Raw genomic sequence first — 20,885 nt, forward strand, 5'->3', positions numbered from 1 at the left:
ACAGTTGCCCACTACCTGCTCCAACCTCTCTGAATGTTAATACAAAACTATTCTACTGCCTATTCAGTAGCAGCATATTTACCAAACTGCATCCTAATTAGCAATTAGTAAATGAACTGGTGGAACAAGTTGCTTATTTAGAATGCCTGAAGAGACAAGAAAATCAAGACTGCAAATCTTCCTATACTTAACTACGCAGACTTTAGTTAGTTAGGTTAGTTTACTTTACTTTATTGTTATTGCACCTCATACAACGAAATCAAACACCATCTTCAGTGCACAGCATGACCATGAAAATAAACACAAACATCCTTCACCCTCCACACATTGAACCGAAAACCTCTGACACTGCACCAACACTGCACTATATAGTAGAATTCAACAGAGCTACTGCCCTGGGACAGGAACTGTTTTTCAGCCTATTTGTCCTTGTTTTTATTATTCTGTACTGTGTGCCAGATGGTAATAGTTCAAAAAAAGGGTTCCCAGGATGAGATGGATCTTTGAGAATGTTTTGAACTTTCTTAAGGCAGCGGGAGCTATAAAGCTCTTCCCAAGAGGGGAGAAGGCAACCCATGATCTTCTGGGCAATGACGTTAACCCTCTGGAGTGCTGTCCTATCTGCCATTGCGCAATTGGCAAACCATACAGAGGTGGAGTAAATTAAGATACTCTCTATGGTGCAGCGGTAGAAGGTCACCAGCAGTTTTTCATTCAGTTGTTGTTTCCCGAGAAGCCTCAGGCAGTATAATCTCTGCAGGGCCCTTTTGACCAGGGCTGCAATGTGGGCACCCCAGGTCAGGTCCTCTTTTAGGGTAACACCCAGAAACTTAAAACTGGCCACTTGCTCCACTCGGTCTCCATTGATAAGCAAGGGCTGGATGTCTGATCTGTTCCTTCTATAATCCACTATAAGATCCTTGGTCTTATTGGTGTTGAAGACCAAGTTATTGTCTCCACACCACGAAAGCAACCGGTCCACCTCATCTCGGTAGGCAGACTCATTCCCCGCCAGATATGAGTCCCACCACCAGAGATTACTTCCAAGTATATATCACAAGAACAGAACATATAAATGACTTTGGATGAGATGCATCCTGATTAGAAACTATAACAACAGGAAGAATAAATGATAATATGTTAAAACATAAAACGGTATAGTTTTCACAATGTGGTACCTTTCAGATGGTTTGGATCTGCAAACCCCAGAATTCCCAGTCAGCAGAACTAAAAGAAGATGCCAAGTTCATCTATTGATGAACTATTATTTTGAAAATAGTTACAAAATAATAAACCTCACTAACTATTGTGAGGGAAGTTAATTTTGCTTACTAGAGAAGGAATATTGAGGAGTAAAGAAGATTTCGCTAGTGTTATGGACTATAGTCATACTATCAGTCTTTATTGATAATATACCAGTATCGGGAACGAGGGTTGCTGCTTTTCTCAATTTAGGGTTACAACTTTATTTGGCAACGTTTTAGGTACGAAAATGTTGTGATTGTGTAATAATTCATCTAAGCTGCCCAATGCAATCAAGCCTTTTAAGAATTTACTATTTACCAATGCTATAAATATGGAGAAAAGGGTATGGGTGTAAGCATAGCTATCCAAAGCTTACTGTAACATATAATGGTTTGGATCTTCTGTTTTCGTCAATATCTTGAAACAGGCAGACCAATCTTAAAACAGACATATTCTTTTCAGCTCTCTCAGGATAAATATTAATTTATTAGAGTTATATAACCACCAAATTAGAGAGGCCCAAGGCAGTTGAAGTCTACCTGCCAAGAAACACCTCCTATATAAAGGTACAGCATTAAAGAACATAGCAATGGGAGGAGCAGTTTCCTATATTGCTTCAGCTTTAGTAAGTTTAATTAGAGATAAATATATAAGACATGCAACATCATAATGAACAACTGGGTTATTTTGACAGATGATGATTCAGTCAGCACAATCTCAGAGGATATACCTGGATTCTCAGTGTATAAACAGGCACCTGGGACAGGTAAGCTTCTTCTTTGCTTCTGATCAACAATGGGAGAAGATGATAAAGAAAAATATTTCTTTATGAATTGTGGCTCTAGATGGGGCTGCCTAAACCTTTGCAGGAGGAGATTTAATACTTGATAGTCCTCAGCTCCTCCAGTCCATGGCATGCCGGTGCACTCGGGTGGAGGAGCAGCTGCTCCAGGATAACCAAAGGGCCAGTCCTGTGACTACTGCAGCTCTGGAATATGGGACCGACTTTCCCGCCAACGTCAGCAAGCCACCATCAGTCAAAATTCATATTAGTGGTCCGCGGGATTTAAAATGGGCGTTGGTTCTTACCTGACACGCCATTTCTCTGGAGCCGTGAGGATCATCCAGAGAGTGGGAGGTGCTTCAGTCTGCGTCGTTGTAGGCTGAGCTTAATTACTGAGGATTGCTCCGCCTTCACCACGTGGCTGCCTTGCAATCCCCAGTTTACGCTGAAGTCGAGAGTGAAGAGAAGATCTTGCTCTCATCTTACTATGCTAAAGGGTTTATTGGCGAAACAAGACCCCACCAGACGGAAAACTTAATAAGGGTGGGGCTGGATGATCCTCACGGCTCCAGAGAAATGGCGTGTCAGGTAAGAACCAACGCCCATTCTCCTGGGAGCCGCTCGGATCATCCAGAGAGTGGGACATACCAAAGCTTGGCTGTCCCACGGGAGGGAGTCCGTCTGGTCCTGCAATCTCTGCGGTTCCGTGAGGACTCGCTGGAGGACTCGTCTACCAAACGAAGCCTCCGCCAAGCAAGTATGTCGATCTTATAATATCTAATAAAGGGAGATGGGGAGGCCCAAGTGGCTGCCCGACAAACGTCAGCGATTGGAACCTGGGTGGCCCAAGTAGCTGAGGTAGCAGCACTTCTGGTGGAGTGTGCCGTTATTCCGCTGGGAATGGGCAGGGCCTGGGACAGGTAAGCTTGGGAAATAGTAGCTCTAATCCAGCGGCCGATGGTTGACGGGGACACTTTGTGGCCTAACGATTTGGGCTGAAAGGAAAGGAATAGGGATTCGGATCTCCTGAAGGGCTGGGTACGTTTAATGTAAATGTAGAGGGCCCGTCTTACATCTAGGGTATGCCAAGGCTTCTCCCTTTCCCGCGAGGGATTGGGGCAGAAGTTCGGAAGTGTGAGTTCCTGTGCCCTGTGGAAGGCTGAGTTGACCTTGGGCAAGAAGGTAGGATCCGGCCGGAGAACTACCCGGTCGGCATGGAAGATGCAAAGGTCCTTCCTCACCGACAAGGCCGCTATCTCTGATATTCGGCGAGCCGAAGTTGGCCACTAGAAACACAACCTTGAATGTTAGGAACTGGAGAGTGGATTCCCTGAGCGGCTCAAAGGGGTGTTTGGTAAGGGCCACAAGGACCTTATTGAGGTCCCAAGTGGGGTATCTGTGAACTGATGGGAACACAGGTAGTGGCTCCCCTGAGGAATGCCCTAATGCGAGGGTGGAGGGAAAGGGACCCCAGATTGCCACAAGCAATGACGGTTGAAAGGGGCTGCGACCTGACGCCTCAGGGTGTTCGGAGAAAGACCTTTCCTCAGACCCTCTGGAGGAATTCCAACACTTGAGCTATGGATGGTGAAAGCGGGTTGACCTGGAAACCCTGGCACCCTTGCAGAAACTATTCCAAGTGGCATTAAAGATTCGGGCTGTGGAGGGTCGCCTGGCGGCTAGGATGGTATCAATAACCTAGTCCGAAACTGCTCCTTTCTTAAACGCTCCCGCTCAACCTCCAAACAGCTCGCTGGAGCCACCGCGGGTCCGGGTGCTGGGGGGACCCTGAGAAAGGAATCCTGTTCGGAAGAATTTCCCAGGAGGGGCCATCGATAGGTTGCGGAGGTCCGCGAACCATGGGCGCCTGGGCCAGTAGAGTGCCATCAGAATCAGTTCTGCTGTCTTGGAGATGAACCTCTGGATGGCCCTGAGTACCAGGGCTACGGGAGGGAGAGCATATAGAAACCCTGTGGGCCAGGGGCAACGGCGGGCTTTGTAGTTCTCGGCCCCGTGGGAGGGGTACCTCGAGAAAAACCTGGGGAGTTGAGTGATGAGGGGGTATGCGAGGAGGTCCACTGAGGGAGGCCGAACAGCCCGGTCGCCTCCTGAACAGTGACGGGTGGAGGCGCCACTCGGACTGGTCCCCGTGGTCCTGCTCAACCAGTCTGCTTGGGTGTTTAAGTCCCCTGAGATGTGCTCGGCTTTGAGAGAGAGGAGATTGCGCTCCGCCCAACGGCAGAGGCGCTCGGCCTCTCTCATCAAACGGATGGACTGGGTGCCCCCTTGTCGGTTGACAAGGGCCTTGGCAGTGATGTTGTCCGTAAGTATAAGGACATGCCGCCCACGTACCTGAGGGAGGAAGTGGCGTAGGCCCAGGTGGATGGCGCGGAGTTCCAACCAGTTTATACTGTATGCCCGTTCTACCTGAGACCATCTGCCCTGTGTCGAAAGCAGTGGATGTGAGCGCCCCCTCCGAACAGGCTGGCGCCTGTGGAGAGGGTGAGGCGTCGGGGCTTCTAGAGGCCATGTCCCTGTTGATGGCGGGACTGGTCCACCAGAGGAGAGACGTGAAGACCTTTGAAGGCACCTTGACCGTGGCCTTTGAATTGCTACTGCTGGACCGTTGGAACGGAAGCAGGAACCACTGTAGGGACCTGTGTGTAACCGGGCCCAGGGAACGATGGAAATACATGAGACCATTTTACCTAGTAGCTTAGACAGATCCAAAAGTGTTACCCTTATTGAACGTCTGATGTGTGTGATGGTTTCCTGAATGCTAAGGAATCTTTCCGAGGAAGGAAACCTTTCCCGAACTGAGTCAATGACGGCCCCCAAGTGGGTGATGCGTGTAGAAGGTAACAGTTGGCTCTTTTCCAGTTACCGGAAACCTATGGTCTTGGAGGGCAGAGAGGGTAGCTCTGACATCCTTCTCTGCTTGGAGTCTGGAGTGGGACAGGATGAGGATGTCATCCAGGTAACAATGGAGACGAACCGGGAGGTTCCTGAGGTGGGCCGCCAGAGCCGTGAGGACCCTAGTGAAAGTCCTCGGGTTAGAGGCCATCCCAAAGGGAATGGCCACATATTGGACGTGGTGGTGGTTGTAGCAGAATCTGAGGAATATGGAATGGGAGGGCCGGATTGGAATGTGGAGATCGCCTCTGAAGGTCTATAGAGGCTAGCCAATCCCCTGTCTGATGCCCAGGAGAATGGACTGCAGGGTGTGCATCTTAAACCTGCGGTAAATCAAGTAACGGTTGAGGCGTTTCAGGTCTAGAATAGCCCTCCATCCCCCTGAGGATTTGGGGACCACGAAGAGGTGAGAGTGAAACCCCTGCCCCGCTGGGATGGTGGGACGGGATGTATGGCCTGTATGCTAAAGAGATGCTGAATGGCTGAATCCATTAAGTTGCATTTAGTGGGGTCCCTTGAAGGGGGATGCCATAAGGAAGTCAGGGGGTGCGCTGGAATTCAAGCGCGAGACCAAGTCTGATGGAGTCCCGGACCCCGGCATCGGAAGTGGAGGAATCCCATCGGTCAGCGAAATGCTTGAGGCGTCCGCCGATGGGAAGGGAGGGACGAGGTCTATCTGGTGCGCCGGAAGGGCTACCCTCCGGAGCCCCTGAAGGGACGTCTGTAGCTGCCGCCCTCCTGTTCCTGTCACCTGGATCGGCTCGATCCTGGGGCTGGAGTGGCCGGAAGGAGGGAGTCTCGGATACCTGGGCTGGAAAGATGACTGGTAGAAGGGTCGGGAGGGACCTCTCCGAAAGGGCTGGGGCTCTTGACTCTGACCTCCAAAAGGGGGGAAGAAATTTTTCTTACTGGGTTCGGATAGCAATGGCTCCAGGGCGGCACCAAAGAGTCTGTCCCTCTTAATGGGGGCAGTGGCCAGCTTAACCTTGTTTTTATGTCCGCCTGCCAGTGCTTGAGCCAGAGCAGGCGGCGTAGCTGTAACGTGAGAGGATATCGCTCGGGCGGAGGACTTCACCGCGTGGTAGGTGGCGTCGGCTGAGAATTCTGCTGCGACCGTCAACTTTGCGATTTTCTGATGTGCCCTTGTGTTAGAGGGGGAACATGCTGTTTCACTTGGCGGAGCCACCGGATCGAGGACCTGGTGAAAGGGAAGCGGCCATGGCCGATCTAATGGCCCAGGTGTCGGCCTGATGAGTCCTAATGTAAGGCCAGTTTGGACCTTTTGTCCTCGGGTTTCGGGCTTCCAGGGGGTCACTGGAAGAGGACGAGGATACTGAACCAACGAAGGGCTTGTCTACCTCGGGAGTGTTAAGCAAGTTGTAAAGCTCAGCTCGAGGTTAAAGAACCTCTTGTCCTGGCTGGATGGGCAGGGAAGCTCTTGTAGAGTCCAATTGGTCTTAAACTAGGTCGTGGAATATGGGTGGGGCCGGAATAACCTTCGCCTCCACCACGGGCTGCCTAAAAATGGCGTCCTCTTGTCCCTCTGCCGGGGAGGGGAGAGCCGGAGAGGACTGAACCGACAGGCCAGAAATGTTCTTGGCCTTAAAGAGTAGTGATTAAGCATGTGTGGCTTGAACAAACCCAGAAGGTGGGTTGATAGGGAGTGAGGCCCTCGTCCTCGGACATGTCTCCTTCTATCGGGCCTATCTCCGATAGGGGTTCCCTTGTGTAGACCCCCATTCAAGATCCTCCTCCTCCCCGAACCTATCCAGGTCCTCTATAGCCTCCTCCATTTCCCCTTCTGGGAGGGGGCTGTCCCCCATAAAGGTACCTGACCATGGGTAGGGTCCAATCTAGGCGAGGACCTGACTGATGGCGAGTCGTGTTCGGGCGCCATCGAGGGGGACCGGACCTGTACATCTGTTGAATGCCCTCTGCTATCCCCTGGCGGATAGCCCGTTCCATCCATGCCTGCATGAGCGCAGAAATCTCGACAGTGGCGGCCTCCTCCTGGCGCAGACCAGCAGCCGTGGGCGTGAAAGTACTCTCGGCCGTCTGGCTGTTGATTCGGGACCTGGCGTCCCAGGGATAAGCTGCGCCTGGAGAGGGAAGAACAATCTGGGGGAGGGGGTGTCTGGAGGTAGAAGGAATGGAGGGTGGGAGGGCTGGGGCACTGGTTGTGCCTTTCTAGATCGCCTGTCAGATTCTTTCTCCAGTGCCCTATGACGCCTTAGGGCGTCTCTCTGAGAAGCCTTGGAAGTTTCCTTAGAGGCTTCCTTAGCCTGTCTGCGCAGGTGGTAGGATTCTAGATCTGGCCTTCAAAGAAGAGCCTCTAGTGGAATTGTCATCTGCCATTATAGAAGAAAGGACTCTAGCTCCAATTTAAGGCGGTTGGCTCGCCAAGGTTTCGCCTACAACAAAGGCCGGGTGTCCTTCAGCTGGCCCGCGCCCCTTTTGGAATTTAGATATGTAAGTTCTACAATATTATTATTGTTATAATTATTAATATAAATATATATACATGCGTATAAGCACTGTATATGTAATCCAATCAGTGTTGGTAATGCGTTATTGCCAAGTACCAATAATATATATGAAAATATATATATACCTCAGAAAACGTATATATGTATATGTATATAGTTATGTATCATTATCATCATTATCATTATCATTATCATCATTATCATTATCATTATTATTATTATTATTATTTTTAATAATAATACTTTTTGACAAGAAATAAACCGGGACCTGTTCAGCGCTCCCAGGAGGAGTGACCCCAGATACGGTGTTAAATTCTCCAATTGTCCAAATGAACGCCTGAGGCTGAAGTGAGGCCTCTGGCAGCTGGAGCTCCCAGGAAACCACCGGGAGGGATAGGCTGCAATTCCCTGCCCTGAGCTGCTGCGGAAAGCCAACAATTTGCCAATGTCTAAGAATGCAGTAAGTTCTCACAGGCTGGGAGGCCTATGATTAGAAGACTAGTTTCTTCGCAGTCGCAGAGGCCTGTTACAAAGCGCCCGAAACGTGGCGGCGCCCAAAATGGCGGCCGCCACGATCCCTTTAAAAACGGGCCGCTCAGGGCAAGACTAAGCCTCTCCGGCAAACCTGGAGGCCGAGAGAGGCAGTGAGACAATTTTTCGCCCCTTTTGGGGCGATCGGCGTCGCATGTGGGGATCACCAGCGCGCTTATCAGCGCGATCGAGTGGAGCCGCTACAATAGCGCGCCAAAAAGCGGCAGGAAAGGAGCCGAATTGGAAGGGGGGAGGATTGGCGCCGGAGCGAAAGCCGCCCGCTCCCTATCCCCTGGGGGCGAAGAACGCCCCCTGCTATAGCCACCCCAATTGCGCAGAGGCTAAGGAGAACCGAAACGCAAGGCAAACCTGAAGGGAAAATTTTTTCTTTTTCTTTTCTATAGCTGTTAAAAAGGAACTTGAATCGGCCAAAGAGTGGGAGATACACAGCCTATCTGACGAAGGCTGAGCGTAAACTGGGGATTGCAAGGCAGCCACGTGGTGAAGGGCGGAGCAATCCTCAGTAATTAAGCTCAGCCTACAACGACGCAGACTGAAGCACCTCCCACTCTCTGGATGATCCGAACGGCTCCCAGGAGAATTATGAGTTTGGTTGTCCCTGATGTCCCAAAGGACCTGCTCTATATATTTTGACATATGAAACATACTTACCAAAAACAGCCCTCTTTTGTAGAAGAATTTACTTCTGAATAAATATGCATGGGATTGTATAGTCAGAGCCTGATACCCAAGCTTTAATCTAAATTTAATTGGGTAGATCTTGCTCTGTTTTCTAAACCAAACTACAATACAGAACAAAGCAAGTTCACAGAATAACAGAAACACAGATTCAGAATGACCTTAGTTGTGATGAAACCAGTGCAGCATACTCTGAAACACAGGGGTCAAACTTGATGACGTCATGGGCTAGATCATGACGTATCGCGACTTTTGCCTTTGCGGAACTGGGATGAGCATGGCCTGCATGACGTATCCGGCCTGTGGGCCGCCAGTTTGACAGGCCTGCTCTACAACATCTCTGATAATTGACCATCCAGCCTGTATGAAAATTTCAGCTGAAGCAGTTCATGTTTATACAGCTATATAATCAAGAAATTCCTCTAGAAGACTAACCCGAATCTCTTTCCTTATAGCTCAAATTATTCTTCTTAGCTGCAAGATGCACCTTTTAACTAGTTCCCAGTTTCCCCCATGTTGCCTTCAGAAGTGTGGAGTTAAGCTCTCACAATTCTCAGTCACCTCCACACTAGAATTAAAATGTATACATGAGGAGTGTATCCCAGATCGGAAAACAATGTCTTATGTAAAGTAGTTCTTCGAAATTAAAGCGATTGCTTCCATTCAAATTATAAAGTGGATTAACTCACAGATTCCCCTCTTTACATATGGAGTACGGAGGTGGTATTCAGCAGGTTCTGACCAGTTCTAGAGAACCGGTAGCGGAAATTTTGAGTAGTTTGGAGAACCGGCAAATACCATCTCTGACTGGCCCCACCCCCATCTATTCCCCACCTCCCGAGTCCCAGCTGATTGGCTGGGTCTTCTTTGGTTGCCCTTCATAGGAGAATGGAGCTGGAAAGCAGGTTAGTGGAGTGGGGTAGGAATGGAGATTTTGCAGTATCCTTCCCCTGCCATGCCCACCAAGCCACGCCCACCAAGCCACACTCACAGAACTGGTAGTAAAATTTTTTGAATCTCAACACTGATGGAGTACCTAAGTTATAAAGCTACTACTAAATACTGCATAGGAAATCTCTTTCAAGCTATTTTTCTGTAGCTAATAGTTTCTAATAAAAATGGGATGTCAGAAAATATGGATACAGCACCTGGCTACAACATCTTTTCCAAGATTGTGTAGTAGTTTTAAGAAATTACAGCTAAGAGGTGCATACAGAACCCAATGCAGTTTTTTGGAGACTGTATCTGAAGTGGCACACAAGCCCTAATTTCTTTATATAGTGTTCCATTTTTTGTTCAGATCTTTTCCTAGTTAAATACCCACTGAATACTTTTGTCTAATAGCTTTATGGGGGTGGGGAATGCAATAATCTGCTTTTGTTTTGTGAAATACTTTGTTTCAGTTGTTTTAATTTTGAATCTTCAGACAATCAGATGACCTTGGACGAAGCCCAAAATCACTTTCGAGTCATTACAGTCAATGACACAGGAGCAGGAAAGCACTGGTGTGACAATGAAGTCAGAGCTCTGATAAATATATGGTCAGACGAGGAAATACAACAAATGCTTGAAGGAGCAACAAGGAATAAAGAAATATTTGAGGAGATTGCCCGAAGGCTAATGAAAGTTGGGATAGACAGAGACTGGAAACAGTGTCGTACAAAATACAAGAACTTAAAATACGAATATCGAGCGGTGCAGAAAGAAAACAACCAGCCTGGCAGCGCAAACAGGAAGATGAGATTTTATGATGAAATCGACTGCATTTTGAGGAATCAGCCCTCAGGTATGTTTACATGCAGGGACGGAACCCGTGTGATATTAAATACTAATAATATTGTTGGGAGAAATATCCTTCTGGGTTCAGTTCCAAGTGGGGAAAAAAGTCACTGGAAACATGGAGGCTGTTTGGAAGGTTTAATGGTGGACAGGAGGACCACATGGCCTGGAGCCCCAGAGTGAAAAGGAAGGATGATCACACACTCCAAGGTGAAGGAAGAGATCAAGAAAGAGGATCATATGCCGAGGGTGCCTGGGTTTTATACCCTTTGTTGGGATTTCAATTGGAGCTTGTATTCTGATTGGTTGTCAGACTCCCATGGGGCCATGCAGGGGCAACTGTAGGCTGCCCTGAGTTCCAGGCTTGGTTGAGCCTTGCTGGATGATGCACTGAAAGGGCTTTGGGCAATTGATATAGTTTTACCTGGAGATCTTTGTTATGTAAAGTATTCTGACCCAGGCCTTAATGGCCCACCCATTAACAAAGGTGGGAGGGAGTTTCTGCTTTCTGAGTTTCTACTCTTTGTAGAGGAAATATTCTGCCTTTTTAATATTTCCTAGGATATTTCAATTTTCTAGGAGAGGGGTGCGTGCTAACTTCCTACAATATCACAGAATCCAGAATAGCTTAAATATTGGAAGAAACGCCTTATCAAAGCTATGGTTATATCAGGATGGTAGCAAGTTTCATCTAAGCCTTGTAATTCAGAGTTAATAATCCACATCCCAGAAGAAAATCACAGGATGGGTGTCACACATGAAACAAGCAACTTATTTATTTGCTAGTATTCTGGAGTAGGTCACAAGATTATATTCCTCCCTCTCTCTACACCTCCTTCCTGCTGAGCGTGATTCCCCATTAGATCCCACCCTTGTCCTAACATTGACCTATATATCAACATGGCTGATAAACTCCTAGCTACAATTAACTTGATTGCAGTTGAAAATTAAGTTTGGATTTGATGTTATCAATAAAGCCTACATAAGGTCTTGGCCTGCAGATTACTTTTTGTTCTTGTTGCCAGGCAGTTAAAAGACACAGAAAGTCTATTCTTATGTAAAAGAGGCCCCATCTATGAGATTAGCTAATCTTGAGATTAGCTCTTGTTCATCAGATAACAATCGATCCCTTCCAATCAGAGTTGGGAGGGATCGTGGAGATCTTCTAGTCCAATTCCCTGCACAAGCAGGATCCACGATCCCTTCCAACTCTGATTGGAAGGGATCGATTGTTATCTGATGAACAAGAGCTAATCTCAAGGTTTTAACCAGCACTGTAGTTCTCCTCCACGGGTCACTGGTGGGGGGACAGGACGGATGCCTCTTGCAGCACCAGAGGTGGTATTCAGCAGGTTCTGACCAGTTCTGGAGAACTGGTAGCGGAAATTTGGAGTAGTTCGGAGAACTGGCAAATACCACCTCTGACTGGAGATTTTGCAGTATCCTTCCCCTGCCACACCCACCAAGCCACGCCCACAGAACCGGTAGTAAAAACATTTGAATCCCATCACTGTGTGGCACCCAGCCGGCCAAAATGGGGCACGGGGGGGGGGGTCTGCGTGCTGACCCCGTGCCTCGTTTTCGCCCTCCATGGCCACCTGCAGCACTCTGCCGGCCAAAAACGGCCCATTTTCCGGCTGGCAGTGCTGCAGGAGGCAATGAGGCGGGGAGGGCTACACACAGCCCATTTTAGCCACCAGAGGCACTGTGGGCCAGTCCTTTGATATTTTCAGGCCAACCCCGCGGGCCTTGAGGTTGACACCCCTGTCCAATCCCATTCCAGACAAGTGGCTATCCAGTCTCTTCTTAAAATCCTCCAGTGATGGAGAGCCCGTAACTTCTGAAGATAAGCCATTCCACTGGTTAATTGTTCTTACTGTTGGAAATTTCACCTCAGTTCTAGGTTGCTTCTCTCCTAGATTAGTTTCAATCCATTGTTTCTTGTCTTGCTTTCTGTTGCTTTGGAAAATAGGTTGACCCTCTCTTCTTTGTGGCAGCCCTTCAAATATTGGACCACTGCACTCATGTTCCTCTAGTCTTTCTTTTTCACTAGACAAAGCTAATTCCTGCAACCGTTCTTCATATGCTTTAGCCTCCAGCCCCCTAATAATCTTTGTTGCTCTTTTATGCACTATTTCCAGAGTATCTACATCTTTTTTTAATAATATAGTGAACAAAACTGTATGCAATATTCTAAATGCGATCCTACAAAGGCTTTATAAAGCGGTACTAATATTTCATATGATCTTGATTCTATCACTCCGTTAATGCAAAGCCAAAGCCTTGGCTTTGTTGGCTGCTGCTACACACTGCTGGCTGATATTTAAGTGATTGTCCATTCGGACTCCAAGATCCCTCTCACAGTTATTGCTATCAAGCTAGGTTTTACCTAATCTATATCTGTACATTTGGCTTTTCTTGCCTAATATAAAACCTTACTTTTCTCTACATTGAATTTCATTTTGTTAAGATAGGGCCTATCTGGATCTTCTGGAGTGTTGGCTATTCTTGCCAGTTTAGTGTCCTTTGCAAATTTGATTGAGTTCCCTTTCAATTCCCTCATCTAAATCATTTCTGAAGATGTTGAGGAGTACTGGGCCTAAAACAGAACCTTGGGTATCCCACTGCTTCCTTCCTTCCATGTAGATGTATTTTCAATGAGAACCGCACATTGAGTGTGATTCGTCAGCCAGTTACAAATCCATCTGGTGGTGATGCTGTTTATCCCACTTTATTTTTTAGCTTACCAAGAAGTTGTGTCTACTTTGTCAAATGCTTTGCTGAAATCCAAGTGTGTACTATGTGCACTGCATTTTACTCATCTACTAATTGAGACACTTTGTCAAAGAACAAAATAATATTTGTTTGGCAGGATTTGATCCATGCCACTTTTTCATGGGCACTGTCTAAACTTGCCACAGATTACACCCTGCCACTTTTTTGAGGGATGCAATATGCCTTTCCCAAGTTCTCTACACATTGTAAGGACATGGGAGTTTTTCTATGCCAAATAAAATTCCAAATGCCCTTCTTCAGCATATAATTCTAATTTTCAAATGCTCAGAGAAGCTGCTTAAGAAAAACCCATGGCTCTTGCCAAGTATACAGAAAATCACAAAATGAGAGGTTAAAAGATGAGAGCATTCGTTCATCACTGAAATAGTATTCACCACACACACATTGATGAATTAATTTTGGAGCGGCAATGTGTGTGTGTCTTATTAGCAGGAGCTAATATTCAGTTGGAAAAGTATCCAGGATATATTTACATAGGCTTTTATTAAAAAAGGAAAATATTTGACCAACAGTATCTAAACCTTTACTTGCAGCTCTGTATCTATATTGATGATCCAGGCAATTACCGTATTTGCCGGCGTATAAGACGACCCGGCGTATAAGACGACCCCCACCACCACCGGAAACGCCTCCAGAAATCCCTGGGGCTGCAGCGGCAGGGCAGAGTGCCAGGGGCCGTGGGAAGAGCAGTAAGGCTGCAGCCTCGGGCGGAGCGAGGCGAGCGGGATGAAGCGGAAGCGACGCAGGGGATCCAGGAAGCCAGAGGCGCCTTCGCTGCGTCCAACAAGCCTCCGAAAGCCGGCAGTGGATATACCGGCATAAGACGACCCCCCACTTGGAGGCATGTTTTTCGGGGCAAAAAGTCGTCTTATACGCCGGCAAATACGGTATTACTGAAGAAATTTCTACAAAGTTTAGAGAAATGTAAAACAACAACCACAAAAAAGTAGCTGTGTTTCTGCTTATTTTAGTTCCAGAAGTGTGAATTCAGTTAAATTAACCTATTAACAAATTTATCCATCTTGCACCCCAAATTTTAATAACACATTGCCAATAAATATTTACTGTCTTTTTAAAGAGGTGCTTACAGATGTTATCACAGACCCAATACCACTGAGAGTCAAGAGGAAAATGTCTGAAGAAGGTAACAATTTTTCACCATATCAATGAGTAGATATACAAGAGATATAAGATAATAACCAATTGCTGAGGCAAGCCATTCATTTATACTGTATTTGTTGTTTTGAATTCATGGGGAATGGAAAGAACCACTGCATTCGGTATGTGAAGGTTTCATGTTTCATACTGTGAAGAGATAAGCAACCCAATGTGTGTTTCAAAATGCAAGTAATCCTTGACTTACAACCACAATTGAGAACAGAATTTATGTTGTGGTGGTTGCTAAGTGAGTTGTTCCTGATTTTATGACCTTTTTTGCCATGGCTGTTAAGTGAATTCATGTCCTTGTTAAGTGAATCTTGCAACCATTAAGTAAATTGGCATCTCCTATTGATGTTGCTTTTTGGAAGCTGTCTGGGAAAAGATCACAAATGACAATCACACGATTCTTAGACGCTGTAACCCCTGTAACTACATACCAATTGCCAAGCGTCCAAATTTTGACCATGTGACCCTAGGGATGCTGTGGTACTCCTTAAGTGTTGAGGACCATTTTAAAGTCATTTTTTGGTGGTATTTTTTCACCATCGCTAAATGGTGGTTAAGTCAAGGACTACTTGGAAGAAATGGTTGCGTGTTTACTTGCCCAAACTGCACAAAATAGCACTAAAGTCCACTACTTATCTTCAGAGATTATGGAGATAGAATGCCTTGCTTCATGCAATTATGCTTGGATGAATTCAGAAGTATAAATAAATATTTTTTTAGGCATTAGTCCTGGTTCACTGGCAGGGATTTGACTTAATACCAATCTAGGCAGGTCTTCCTTCCCTCCAAAAGGGAAAGAGGAAGGAAGGAAGGAAGGAAGGAAGGAGGGAGGGAGGGAAGGAAGGAACTACCCGAGAGTAAAATATTTCCTTGGGAATTCCATTAATATCTGCCAGACACCTTGTGTTACCGTTTATCCTTTTTAATGGCCATTGTAATGGAAAAAAAAACACCACTGGAATTCACGCAGACTTTAGCATAGCCTATATTTTTAAAAAAATATCTCTGAAACCCACAGTATTTCCCTATACTGTGCGCTCCCTAATCCAGTGCGCTTTGAAAGAAGCCTCCCTATTCAATAAAATGACATATATAAGTTGCAAGGAGAAACTTTAGCAGTTTGCTTTCTCCTAACTTGGTGCTTTCATCATGATAGCCACAGTATGTTCCCAAAATTTTGAATGTGCTTCACCTTGAAAAGCTTATTGTTCAGAGAGATCTCTGTGGTTTGCAGAGATATGAAAAGTTTCTTTAGGGCGAAAAGCAAACCGGTGCAGTCTGGATGGATGGATGGATGGATGGATGGATGGATGGATAGATAGATAGATAGATAGATAGATAGATAGAGATAGACACAGATAGACAGATAGATACCAGGAGATAGACAGACAGACATTAGAAGAAATCAGAGTGTATTAATTCCTTGACAAAGCTAAATAAATAATATCTGAAACTACTTTTCTCATGCAGAACCCTCACCTGTTCAATTTAAGAAAAGCATTTCAGAGAATACAACTGTGCAATCACAAAGATGTGTATCTGAGGGCTTGCAGTCTGTTATCAAAAACCGAACATCATTTTTTGAGAGATTTTACAAGCAGGAAGAGAGGCTGGATGTCAGAAGAAAACCACTGGACGCTGCCCTTCCCCTCCTGCACCAGGTTTGTTTAATACTTTCATTTTATTAAGGGTGTTAGGCAAAGAGTAAAACAACAATAAATGAATTGCTGAAATGCCCAGTAGAATAGAGTTAGGGTTCAACTTACAGGTCCTGCCAGTCTTATTTCAGTATCTTCAAAGACCTGCTATGAAACAAATAGTAAAATGTGCCCCAAGATATAAATATGTGATCTTATACTTACAGGGCAACAAGACCAATTGACTCAAGAAGGCTTATGTGTTCTGGACAAGTAGAAATATAATTAGAGAAAGAAATGATGTATAAAAATGCAAAAATCTTGGTTGCTCACTTAATTCTCCCAGAAATAAAACTGTTTTAGTCTGCTAAGCAAAAGAAACTAGCAAATAATTCAGTCATAGGGCCTGTATGAATCAGAAACCACAAAACATGTGTCTAATAAGAGAATGCTGCAATAACTCAAGCCATTATTTTAGAAAAAAATAAATACAGGACTTGATTATGTAAACTATTTTTCACTGGAGATAAATCTTACTGAGAAATGTGTTTTCAAATCTGAAAATGTACTTTCCCCTCAATTTTGCGGAACGCTTTCGTTCTAAAAGTTGTTTTCTAACTATAAAGCTATAACTACATTTTATATGTCCTCAGTGCTTTTTAAACATGGATTCTTGACCCCCTTTCCCAATTCTGTGCTTTGGTCTTATTACTTACAAAATAACCTTTTAAGAACAGAATTAGAGAGTGAATCTGCTGTTTTCTTTTCTCTTCAAATAAACTGTTGATTTAAAACAGGGGTGCCAAAAGTGGGACATGGGGAATCTCCCTTCAGATATTTAAAAAATACTCCTTGGTGCTCTCTGAATAATGCTTGTTTTCTTGCATAAGTTTCATTACCCTAACTAGGTAACACTAGCACTGACGATGGGGTAGGTTAGGGCAATGAAACATCAGCAAGAAAACAAGCAAGCACCAAAAATCCTTCATTTCAACCCTAAGCTATAAATATTCTCCTTTATTGGTATTTAATTTTGCCTGTTAGCCTAATTAACACACCCGATTGGTTGGGATTGGGGGCTATCTAAGCGTGGTTTTTCTTCTTGCAAATGCATCACAGCCAAACTAGATAACACCACCAGTTTACCATGTTTGGTCATGAAATATTTTCCAGGGAGAAAAAAAATCATCAACAAACCCCAAGATCCAACATTTCAAACTCTTGAGCTATGCATGCTCTCCATTACTGACACCCACTTAAAGCAGGAAAGGATGTGGCAGTAAGTTTGTTAAGAGAAGCATGAGGTTGCCTATCTCGTATGCTTTAAAACCTGACAGTTCTTTTCATTTAACATTATTTTCTGTGTACTCCGTTTAAGCTTAGCCTTCTCCTACTGGATAAACTAAATTGCTAAGTGGTTGCTTAACAATGTCAGGTATTCCAGATTTCCCCTTATTCTATTAGACTTGTAGAGGCTACTTCTGGTTAATTGATAGGCAGACTTTCTTTTTAAATAAACTATATTGAGTTTTATAATTAAAATACACAACAAATTGGGAAGGAAAGAAGAAGAAAAAGGGAAAGGGGGTAAATGGTTAAAAACTATTACATCATCAACAGTTGATGTCTGAAATAAACAGATGAATTTAGGGAGAATGGACATTTTAATAGTGGCAACCCTCCCTAATAGGGAAAGTTGCAGTTTAACCCATGTCCCTAGATCTTTCTTGACCTGTTGTAATAATTTGTCATAGTTATTTTCCATTAATGTCTTACATGTCTTGTGCCGTCAACCATATTCCTAAGTGTTTGATTTTCTTTACCACTTGTAATCCCACCGTCTCTTCTAGTTCTGTTTTTCTGTTAAGTTTTTAGTTATTAATTTCATTTTCTTTCTATTAATTTTAAGTCCTGCAAGTATTCCAAATTGTTCTAACTCATTCGTCAGTTTCTGTCCTTCTTCTATTGGGTCCTCAATAAAAAAAAGACCATGTCGTCCGTAAATGATTGCAATTTATACTCTTCTTTCTTAATCTTTAACCCCATTATTTCCGGATTCTGTCTGATTCGAGTTAGTAGCGTTTCCAAAGATAGCATGAAGAGCAGGGGAGATAACAGACATCCCTGGATAGGCAGAGCAAACAAGAGGCTTTGATCCCCACAGGCAGCCTCGGTTCATTAGATCAGTGCAGGCATGATATTCCCCTCTGAAAAAAAAATCGGGGCCAGCCAAAAGAGACCCCCACCACGCACGCCAAGAAATCGCTGCCCAGCTCCCTTTCCTGCCGCTCAGCAGCCTCCGCTCGCACCGCCCGCCCGGGCTCCGCTCGCACCGTCCGCCCACCCACCCAGGCTCTGCTCAGGTATCCGGCTGGGGCTGTCAGGAGTTGCTGCCGGCGTGGCTCCATGCGCGGCCCAGTCCCAGCCCGCGTTGCCTCCAGAAGGAAAGGCAAAACCAGGAGCCGCTGTTGCCATTGCAAAGCGCCGCCGTGGCTCTTCCTTTTGCCTTTCCTTCCTGAGGCAACGCGGGACTGGAGCCACGCAGAGCCGCGCCAGCGGTAGCAACTCCTGACTCGGGGCCTCCGAGGGGAGGGGAAGGAGGAGAAGAAGGGGGAAAGGGGGTGATTCCCAAAAAAATCGGAATTCCGATTTTAATCGGAAGAATATCATGTCTGTCAGTGGTCGCCAACCTTTTGGGCATCAGGGACTGGGGTTCCACGGAGACAGATTTTTCCATGGACCAGAGGGGGCGTAGTTTTTGTGTGCTGCCTGCATCCTACAAATAGGGCTTCACTTGTTTGCGTGGACCAGTTTCTGGCATGCCACAGACCAGTGTTGTTCCTCAGACTGTGGGCTGAGAACCCCTGCGATAGATAGATAGATAGATAGATAGATAGATAGATAGATAGATAGATAGATAGATAGATAGGTGATATTCTACCAGTTCGATCGAACTGGTAGCTCCAAGGTTCATCTGTAAGTGAACCAGTTCCCTCTGACGATCAGTTGATGGGCCCGCCTGCTTGCCCCACCTCTATTCTGACCTTTATTTCCTGGTTTTCAAGTTCAGCTGCTTCGCAAGGCACAGCGGATTGCTGTGCACCAGCTGTTTAACACACAGGGAGAATGCACGATTGCAGGAGGTCAGTAGCAAATCCTCTGCAAAATGTACATGCAAAGCGCTCACTCACCGAATCAGTTGTTACACCGGTTGAATCACACCCCTAGATAGATAGGTAGGTAGGTAGGTAGATAGATAGCTAGATAGATAGACAGACAGACAGACATAGATATAGTTTGCATTCTAAGTACTGTATTGTTAGCCTTTATTTGGTGATACAAAGAAACAAAACAACCTATTCATTTTCCATTCCAAGGGAAACCAACTACTTATTTTGAAATAATGCTGATCCAGTACAACAGGGGTCTCCAACCTTGGCAACTTTAAGCCTGGGGGACTTCAACTCCCAGAATTCTCCAGCCAGCTAAGAATTCTGGGAGCTGAAGTCCACCAGACTTAAAGTTGCCACGGTTGAAGAGCCCTGCAGTAGAAAGTAAATTAGGCTCACCAAAATCTCACACCACTGTCCCAACAGGTCCTTTACACAATGGGCTTTTCTTTGTCACATTTTCAGGGCTGCAGTAGACTTAATAAGCTAAACAAATGCAAATCAGGCTTGCAAACTGTCTTCCATTCACAGACAAAAGTCAGATACGATTATTTTAAATCTGTATTTTAAAATGTTAATGTTACTTATAATAATAAACCATAATGTTGCATATATATTTTTTCTGAATATCCTGGGGATCAAATCTCTGAAAGTAACACTAAGTTGAACATACTGGATACATTTTGTAAAAACATGAGAAATCTTTTGAGAAGATACATTGTTATTTTTCAACAATGTGGGGGAAACTGAAACATTGGAGGCATAGCACTAAGGCCACAATTAAAAAGTATAAATATTCCCTTTTTTTCTGTAAAAAAAATATATTCCCTTTTTTTCTGTAAAAAAAATATACTGTCCGGTTCCAAAGAAATCATGCCAAACTGTTCTGATTGGGAAAATGTAGAATACATCCAGAACCTCCCACACAATCTGTGACCATCCTACTCTTGCAAAAATGCAGTATTTCTCAAAATGAAGAATCTTCTAGAAAAAGATTAACAAGCCAAAAACTTGTTCCAAATGTTACAGAACAGTTTGGGTCAAGGACTTGCATGACGTTTTTTCATATATTGATTAACACAGACTAATTGCCCAAACAAGATTACTAGTAATATGGTCTTACTTATATTTTATTGAGAATTCCAGTTTTAAAACTATTCAAGAATAATTTGAGGTGATCTTCAGAGTAATCCCAATACTTAAGTGCATTAGAAGAAGAAAGATTCCTGTAAAAGAAATCTCATTATTGTTAATTTAGCCTATAAAAATGAGGGAAAAAATGGGGGGGGGGGGGAGTATAGTTTTCAAGAAATTAGTCTCATGATATAGATTTTAAATATATTTAGATAGGGCACACATTTTATTTGTTTAGCATCATTCACATTGAGGGGAGATTTTGAGGGTTAAAGCACCATATAAGTTAGAGCCATTTTAAATTATCTGAAAAATATGCTTCAGGCAGAAAATTCAGTATACCTACACAGGAAGATGTTATTTTATGTATCTATGCAAAATATTTCCTAAAATTTATGTCCAAATGAATCATATGTAAAACTCCAACTTCTGCTATTAGGCACAATATATATGTAGTTAACATAGTTTTGTGTATATTTCTATCTATCTATCTATCTATCTATCTATCTATCTATCTATCTATCTATCTATCTATCTATCTATC

General features: G+C 44.7%; 2 protein-coding genes across 5 annotated transcripts in view; one reads left to right on the plus strand and one right to left on the minus strand.

The window, feature by feature from the left end:
* Positions 1 to 18,220, plus strand: part of PAICS (phosphoribosylaminoimidazole carboxylase and phosphoribosylaminoimidazolesuccinocarboxamide synthase) — a 38,459-nt gene extending 20,239 nt beyond the window's left edge. For 2 of the 4 annotated variants that reach the window (XM_087963619.1, XM_087963621.1), the window contains exons 7-10: positions 1,940 to 2,011; positions 10,085 to 10,444; positions 14,312 to 14,377; positions 15,871 to 16,265. In XM_087963619.1, the coding sequence (XP_087819745.1) occupies positions 1,940 to 2,011; positions 10,085 to 10,444; positions 14,312 to 14,377; positions 15,871 to 16,088 (716 nt within the window). In that variant the 3' untranslated portion in view covers positions 16,089 to 16,265. Of the gene's footprint in view, positions 1 to 1,939; positions 2,012 to 10,084; positions 10,445 to 14,311; positions 14,378 to 15,870 lie in introns of all 4 variants that reach the window. The other 2 variants (XM_026676570.2, XM_087963620.1) reach the window with 2 other exon arrangements.
* The window catches only part of PPAT (phosphoribosyl pyrophosphate amidotransferase), a 67,856-nt gene that overhangs the window by 43,744 nt on the left and 3,227 nt on the right, over positions 1 to 20,885 (minus strand). The gene's annotated exons all lie outside the window — the stretch shown is intronic.

This window comes from Notechis scutatus, chromosome 4, assembly GCF_049901735.1.
Source record: "Notechis scutatus isolate UNSWTSFEM ecotype Mainland chromosome 4, rNotScu1.2, whole genome shotgun sequence".
In the NCBI taxonomy this organism is placed as follows: Eukaryota; Metazoa; Chordata; class Lepidosauria; order Squamata; family Elapidae; genus Notechis; species Notechis scutatus.